Below are 8934 nucleotides of genomic sequence, written 5' to 3' on the forward strand. Positions count from 1 at the left end.
CTCGGTTTGAACTTGAAAAAATGTAAAGATTTGAGGAAGTAAAATCTTTTCTTTTTTTTTATAAAAGAAAAGCATAAAAATAACCGAAATAAAAATAATTTTTCCTTTATAACGTTAAAAAAAATCTATTGCCAAATTCTTTTTTTTTTCTGAAATTGGAGTTATTAATAAATAATTACAATTATATATTATGGTTTATACAATCACATATAAGTAAAAAAAATATGCAATGTTTTAAATAAAATAATATGTAAAATGAAAACTTTTAAAAATACATTTTAATACCCAAATTAGAAACTTTTTCAAGGACCGGAAGTTGCTATCATAACATTTTCACCCGGCAACGAGTAGATTTTTCTGTTCTGTTTTGCATGTTAATGTTGGTTTTGTTTCCTGTGAGAGGATTTTTTCCCACCCTCAAATATAACTACAGAAATGGTAATTTGATGCGATTGTTTATGAATATTTTTAATTTGCTTTTCTCAGCTGCAATTTAATTTGATTTCTTTCAATATCATTATTATGAGTTAGAAATACGATTCTTATGTGTTTTTCTGTTCAAATAAAGCATATATATATATTTACTTTCCATAATGTTTTGAATTATTTGTGTATTTTATATTTAAAAAATTATTCGTGAAAATAATTGGAGATGTTTTCACTGTCTAAAATTTTTTTTCCTATATTTTCCACCTGCAAATATTCATATGATGGATTTTTTTTTTTTTTTTTTTTTTTTTTTTTTATAGATTGCAAACAAAATTTGAATGTCTTAAAACTATTAAAGGGCGAGCTTAACAGTAATCTGTATTTTGTATGTTTTTAAAATAATAATATATATTTTTTAATTGCTTGATACAATAGTTTAAAATTGAAATAGCTGATTTTTTAAATATTAAATCATGTATGAGAAACACAAGATATTTTTTCTCTAATAACTTCTATCAAACTATAAAAAAATTTCTAAGTAATTTTTTCTAATTAATAAGTTCCTGGAAGAATGTCTTTTTAAGTTTACAAGTTTTGATTCTTACTCAGTATAAACCATTAAATTCTTACTCCTTTCTCTACATGACGAAATGACAAAATTGAAAAATGCTATTGGCTGATAACGAAGTCATCTATAGCTTTATTGATGATGAATACTGATACCAAAATAGAGTAATAATTGGCTCCCATTAATAGAAAAGTACCCAATGGTCAAATGTCTCTGATGAAAGTTTTTGAACAATTCATTAAAACCTCTGATCTTAATTAAATTATTTATTATGTAATTTGTATATTTCTGTTATACAACTTGTCATCATAATGTTCCAACAAAATATGACTAGCATGGCTGTATGTAAAACTTGCATAATCATATTTAATTTCTTTTCCAAAATTGATAAATGCTGATCATTTTACAGCAAAAAATTACTATATTTGGAAAATATAACATTTATTTTTAGTACTTCAAGTTAAGTAAGGTTGAGTTATTCAGATGATGCTAATTATAAAATTGCAGAAACTTCAATTAATTTATGTTGTGTATTACTGTTGTATGTATTATGTTGTGTATTATTTGTCAGCATTTAGATGTTTTTAAAAAAAGTTAACTGAGTAATTAATTTGTATTCAACTTGCTTCACATTCACATATCCAGTTAACAGATTAATGTTTATAATGAGATTTATATGTCCATAATTGGTTACTTGTTTAAGAGTTAAGACAGTTGTTAAAATATTAACTTCTTTGTGTTTGTCAATAGAATTTCCTTCACAGACATACTCAGCTGCTGTTCTATTTAATACTCTTAAGTTAGTATAAATCAATCTAATTCGATTTACAAGAAACCAGCCTGGCAATCTTAACAATAATTGTTGGTTAATCATTAATAGAGTATTTGGGGCATTAAAGCTAACCCAAAGAATAATATAGTACCTATAAATTAAATATACAGGTATTGCAATCTTGTCATATTATCATCAATTAAAAAAAAATGATTATTTATTATTTTTTCTCCTTGGAAGCAAGTATCTTATCAATTTATTTATAAGTACATTATTTTTTTAGGGTCTACCATGGAAATTGTTGATACTTGTTGCAATTGCAATAGCTGTACTATGTCAATTAGAAGTTACACAGAACAAATGGGTTGTTTCAAAGTCACTAAGCCTTAAAGCTACTGTAGATGATACATTTAGCTTTATGACGTCATTAGATTATGTTGACAAGGTATGTAAATTTTATTTTAAACATTTTTGTAAGGCTATAAGACTCTTAATATGTATAATTAGAATCATTTGAATACCAAGTTATATCTTATGAGAATAGATTAACAGTATTAAATTAAAAGTAAATTATATATATATTTTCAATTAATCATCACTTAAAAATATTTTTTCTTCTTTTAAATGTAGCAAAATATAGTCCTTTTCCTAATTTTTTCTCTGTTTTCCTTTTCTAGTGGTTTCCATTTGTATCTAGAGTTAGGCAAGCAGATGGTCGACCTTTAGGTGTTGGCAAAAAACTATTTGCTGTTTATGACATTCCTGCCTATGGTGAGTAAAATGTCCTGAACATATGATAATCATATTAATTCCTTATTTTTAATTTCATATAAAATTGAAACTGGAATTTATAACATTAATTACATTCTACTATGTAGTCTTCTAGGTTGTTTTTTGCTATTTTTTCTTTAAATTAAAGAAGTATATCCATTATAATTTTAGTAAGTCATAATGCTTTTTTGTTTTTGAGATTTAAAAAATATTTGTTTGATAAAGTAATAAAAGTTCTAAACTGAAATGCAGTAATACTTGATTGCTTTAAGTGGCTCTTCTCAATAGACACTTTAATTTTCCTTAGAATTTTCGTACCATAGAACATGATCAGCTGTTCAAACTTTTTTTTTTTTAATAACAGAGTAGCTGGCCATTCAGTTTCATTGAAATCCATTCCTTCCATCTCTTTGATCTTGGCCTCTTTAGTAAGAGAAAGTACTACTCAAATTACGAAGAAGAATTAATTACTACAAATTAACTGGAAATTAATAAACCCTTTTCCAATATTGAAAGAAAGATTAATGTTCTTTACTAAGTCAGGAGATTCAAGTGGCCATGATTACTAACAATAAAAAAACCAATATCTTTGCAGGTGTAGCCTTTGTATCTGTAAATAATGTTCAAGCAAGTTTTTCTGAATTTCATTTGACATATAAAACCACATCTTTAAATAACTAGAAATTAGCTAGCATAAACATCTAAAAATAGTTGAAAGATCTAAACAGAAACAAATGGTTGGGATACATATTTTTTTTCTTTTAGTAAAAGTAAGTCTAATATTTTGCAATCTATATAAAAGTCTTCAGTACAGCCATTCTACTAACTGTCATAGGGAGACTTTGCAGTAATAATTTTTAAAGAAATTTTGTATTGCTTCTTCTAAGCAGAATGCAATTCTTTATCAAGAAATTATGGGTACATTCTTTAAATAGCAATGCAACTACTGTACTCATCATTTTTTTTTTACCAATAAACAATGCATTTGCTTTACTTGTAGTAAAAATTTTTATTATCTGTCTAAGAATTAACTTTAATGTTAAATATGTCCCCAAGTTGTTATAAATTAAATCCTGGCTTATTTTCAGTTGATCATATTTAAATAGCAACTCATTCTTAAGTTTGTTTCAGCTTTTTTTTTTTAATTAAAAATTTGCATTACTGGACACAAAAGCTTCAGTATTACCATCAGTATTAATGTTTGTTGTTAAAATTTGCAAAATTTGACCTTATGTATATTATATTTATTTTGTCCTTATATATGCTACAGTGAAAACCCAAAATCAGTTAAAACCCAAATTAATTAAGTAAAATGTATTTTAACTAACAGCACTAGAGAGAACCTGAATTAACTAGGGAAAACACATTCTAATTGACAGCACTTGGGAGAACCCGTTTTATTCGTGTTTTGACTTATTGTTAGACAATATTATTTGTATCTATCCAAAATTATTGTATTAAACTATACTTAGTAAAATAGTGTTTGAGGAAAGAACCTATCATTAAAGAAGAAAAAAAAAATACTTTATTTGGATATTGTTTAATACATCCTCTGTTGCAAATTACTTATTTCTACAAGGCAAACTATTGTGACTCTTAGAATTGCAAAGACAACCATTTTTCATATAGAAATACATCTTTGAAAAGCAATTTTTTTTTTACAAGCATAGTTGACAAACCATTGTTTAATTCCTACACCTCCTTTCCTTACTGTTCAAAACTGCTGGTTCTCCCTAGTGCTGTCAGTTAGAATGTGTTTTCCCTGTTTAATTTGGGTTCTCCCTAGCACTGTTAATTAAAATGTGTTTCACCTAGTTTCCGTTTTGACGGATTTAATGTTTTTACTTAACATATATAATTTTTGTTTTTATTTTTTTATATGTGTGTGTGTGTTTAATTTTAAATTATAGTTTTTTTTTTTGTTTTTACTGTAATTTTATGTTTCAGGTGAATACCAAATGTTATATAGAGTAGTAGAGTATAAAAAAGGTAAACTAATTGTTGTGGAAGGAGACAATTTGCTTAAACCTCGAATAGAATTTGGCTTTGCAAAAGTGAAAGAATCTGTATGCAAATTGACTATTACTATATCTTTCCGCAGAATGAGTTACTTTTTCCAGGTAATTATTTTAACTTCTTTAAAATTGTATTTATTATTAAGAAAGTTTTAAAATTGATATTGCATCCTTTTAAACAGCTTCATGTAATGATTAATTCTTTATTATTTTTTTATAGTATACCTTTGCACCTGTGCTCAACTTCTTGGTGAACCAGAAACTACAGCATGCATTATTTTTACTGAAATCTGTTTTCCCATATTAAAATATGGTGCATTACAAGTTGCGTTAGATTCAAATAAATTTATAAAACAAACTTTAACAATAGTCATGCACAATGATGTGAAGTTAAATACATTAAATCACTCATTAGCTCACTTTAAAGAGAAGTTTTTTGACAAAATGCATAGCACATATCTTTGGATTTTATACAGTTCTTAGGGTTGGTTAAATATAAAAAGTTATCTGTGTGGTGCATAAAAAAAGGAATATATATAAGTTTTTAAGCAGGGATTGCTGTTGATGGTTTATATTTTGTACAAAAAGCTCTTGCAATTCCACTTTTAAGTAACTGCCATTGTTATACTTTCATTTTCATGTTGTATACAGAAATATGAAATTCTTCATATAATAAAAATATTTATGATTATTTTTTAAAATATTAAACCATACTTGTTTTTAGTGTGTAATGTTGCAATTCTCTTTTACTTTAATGATCTATAATATTTTGGCTAATCATTACCTTTAATTTCTTCAAGGAGTTGACAAATATATATGTATTTCATTTTTTCATTTATAGTTATCCTAAAAAAAATTGAATGATATATTTTGGATTGAATTTTGAATGTCTAAAGTTAATTTAGTAATCTAATTGAATTGCTTTTGCAGTAAATTAAATTGACTCGTAACTGAACAAAAAAAATTGTGCAATTCCTTTTTTTATTTGAAGGAATTCATTCCCACAGAAGTTAATCTTTTAACTCAAAAAGTGGTTAACTGTTTCCATTGAAGAAGTTGAATTAACATGAGTATAATTTTGTATCATCATCAAAGAATTTCATCACTTTAATAAATTTACTGCTTAATAACTTATCCTAAAATGATGACAGGATTCTCAATTTCATTTAGAAATTTTGTGCTTAGAGTAAAAAATATATGTGCCATTATAAAAGCATTTTCCAATTAAAAATCAAGGCTACTTGAATGGTATGTTTATAAACAAAGATAAATCATTTGAAATTTATATTATTCAATTGAATTTGTAAAATTAAAATTTAATATTATAATAAAATATAAATATATTGTTGTAAATAGTAGATAATAATATGTAGTAGAAATTTTTAAGATTTATCATAAAGGGATATTTAACACAATAAATAATTTAATTGTAACCAGTTTCGACATGTCAGGCTTTTAACTTTATTTCCTTCAAGCATAAGTTAGGTGAACTGAAGGAACTCTTTCAAGCTCAATCTAAATTCTTGGAAATGATTGCTGCTTGTTTAAATATTAATCCCAGAGTCATAACTAGTGCATTGTTGCCATAGCCAGTTTATTAGATATGCAAAAATTGGAAAAAATATTTATGAATCTTACTATAAAAAAGTTTTAAAAGTTATAATAAAATGTCAAAAGGGACATCATTTTGAAAATTCATTTTAATGTTTATTGTAAAAAATGTAATGAATTATAATTTTAAAAACTTTATAATAGACTATCTAATGCTAATAATTTTATTTTAAATGAAATTATTAATTTTTAAAAATTTTTATTTAAAATTTAATAAAAGTATTGAAATGAAAAATTTTTAGTTTTAATTTTTCTTAAATGAAGTTTCAATCATTTTTTAACTTTTATCTAATTGGTGAAAAAAATAAACTAGTTATTTATATGTGCATAGTACATAAAATAGTTAATATTTCTAATTAGCTTGAAAATCATAATATTCACATTGACCATTGTTATAAAGGAAAGGTTTTCCTTATGAGGTTGTAATAGTGCCTGTGTCTTCACTGTGGCCTTATATGTTAACGTAATTCTGTGTTTATTTTTTTCCCACTGGTAGTTTTTAACTATTTATATATTGACAGCATAGTATAAAAAGACAAAAACTCAAAAAATGTGTATAATAGATATGATTATAAACTTTTTTTTATCTTGTCCAAAACTATTGTTTAAGCATAATGAAACTCAATTTTTGAATTTTTTTGAATTCAGTATTAAACTTTCAATGCATAACTAAGAAATTTTTTTTGTTGTTGTTGTGCTGTCAATGTATAAAATCACATAAACAAATGTTTTTTGCGTATGACTATTTTTATTTCTCAAAATATTTATTTTCCTTTACATTAATATTAATTAATTTATATTTAGAAATATTGTTATGTTACAATACTTTCTTTTCAAAACATATGGTTAAATCCTTGTCGTATAAAAAATAAAATTATATGTCCTGTTTATGGTTTTGTATATAATATGTTTCACTATAATTATGTTATACCTTGTAAAATTAAATAAATTATGTTTATAATTCTTTAGAGTTGAATTTTGCTCAATCTAGAGTAGAATTTTTCTTTAAATTCATTTAATACAAAGATTATCTTTATACCAAAACCAGTTGTACTAATATGATTTGTTAAATTTTCGTTTTGCCAGCAGTTTTTGTCTTTTAATTTGTTGATTAATATTAACTCTATGTTGAATAATAGTTAAAGTTGGCTTCAAAAAATAACGTTCTGTTATTGATGTGATATAATGCATTTTGATTTTAGTTACTAATTATGCTAACAGTGTGATATGGCTGAATTTAAATAATTAATCTAGTGATAAATTGTTTTGTTTTGATGTGTATATACATGAGGGGGGTATTAATGTTTATATATTTTTCTATACATTGCTCAATTTATGTTGATAATATGATTTTTGCATTTCAGAAAGGACTGGATTTTTATGCTTACAGTAAAAGTTTTTTTTTAAAACAAATTTTCTTTTCTCAGTTTCTTTTTTTTTTAGTGATAAATACAGGTATGTTTCATAACTAATGCAATAAACTTTAAAGGATGGTTGAATTTATTGAAAGTTCATTATATATTGAAAATCATAGCACTAGGAAGCACTTTTCACCATGGTAACTATCATTTGATACAATGCATAAGCAGGCTTTGGATTCATGAAAGGGGCCAAACTTTATTTAAAACAAAATAGAGACTGTTACTCCTCATACACATGTTAAACACTTGTGATAGAAAGATTCCCTATTAATTGTGAAAAATTTGGACATACCTCTGACAACGTTTATCTATATTTTCCATGGTTGTATTCAAGGTCATTTCAAATCATAAATGGCCTGCATATGAAATCTCTTTTATATAAATGACTATAAAACCATTTGAACACATCTTGCATTTAATTGCAACTGAGCATTCTGAATGAATATTGTTTGTTTAAGTGCATTTAACCACTCTTGAATGTTTATTGCATTATTTTTGGAACATCTTGTATTGCAATTTTTTATATGTGAATCATTTGCTTTACTTTCAAATTAATTTCCTCTGATGATTATTTCATTTCATCTTTTTAAATGAAGTCATTTGTTCATTGTACTTGTTCAAATATTTTTATGAATTTATTTTTGAATCTAAGGTTGCTATGTATTTTTTTTTGTTATTATAGCTTTATATATATATATATTATGTGAAGTTCAAAAGCAGTTCTAGGTTGATTTATATAGTATTATTTTTCTTTTTAGTTTTCTTGTGTTTTATATTTTTTTAAAATTGTATGTGGATAATTGTTTTCAAATGTGGTTAAGAATTTCATATAAAATTTTGATTTATATTATTGTGTTTGAATTCATTTGTTTTTATATGACAAATTTATTTGAAATTAAGCATTTCACTTTTTGAGTTAAAAAATTTTATATATATATATATATATTGACAAATTTTTTTCACCTTTAAATTTTTTTAAAAAGTTACTTCAAGTTAGTAATTTCATTTAATTTCTTAATGCATTTTTTTCTCCTAAAATAATTTCTTTTTTTAGTCACTATTGAGCTAAAAACAATCATATAATGGATGCTTTTTTTCAGCGCAAACTTTAAACTATAAAATACTAGAGCATCCTTTTTTATTTGGAATTTTTTTTATTGTTAAAACTGCTATATAAAAATTGCTTTACAGATATTCTATTCATTTTACCAAGCAAGTTACCATAGATTTATTGAATTGTACTATTACAACATTTAATGTTATCTTAGCCTAGCATTCTATATAAATAACAAATAAAAATAGTTCAGTATTCAAAGTTTTAAAGTAAATATGTTTTTTTTTTTTTTT

General features: G+C 24.5%; 1 protein-coding gene across 1 annotated transcript; it reads left to right on the top strand.

Moving 5' to 3' along the window:
• Positions 1–328: 328 nt before the first annotated feature.
• LOC129972777 (uncharacterized) lies at positions 329–8479 on the top strand. Its single transcript, XM_056087033.1, has 5 exons — positions 329–438; positions 2053–2214; positions 2447–2540; positions 4488–4660; positions 4776–8479. Exons 1-5 carry the CDS (start codon positions 436–438, stop codon positions 4860–4862), a joined length of 519 nt encoding a protein of 172 aa, XP_055943008.1. The 5' UTR covers positions 329–435; the 3' UTR covers positions 4863–8479.
• The last annotated feature ends 455 nt before the right edge of the window (positions 8480–8934 follow it).

Source organism: Argiope bruennichi, chromosome 6 (genome assembly GCF_947563725.1).
Source record: "Argiope bruennichi chromosome 6, qqArgBrue1.1, whole genome shotgun sequence".
Lineage (NCBI taxonomy): Eukaryota > Metazoa > Arthropoda > Arachnida > Araneae > Araneidae > Argiope > Argiope bruennichi.

What these genes read in the sequence shown, in the direction of transcription:
- LOC129972777 (XM_056087033.1), top strand. An exon ending in CATTAGATTATGTTGACAAG is followed by an intron (nt 2,215 to 2,446) that starts GTATGTAAATTT and finishes TTCCTTTTCTAG; the next exon opens with TGGTTTCCATTTGTATCTAG. An exon ending in TTATGACATTCCTGCCTATG is followed by an intron (nt 2,541 to 4,487) that starts GTGAGTAAAATG and finishes TTTATGTTTCAG; the next exon opens with GTGAATACCAAATGTTATAT.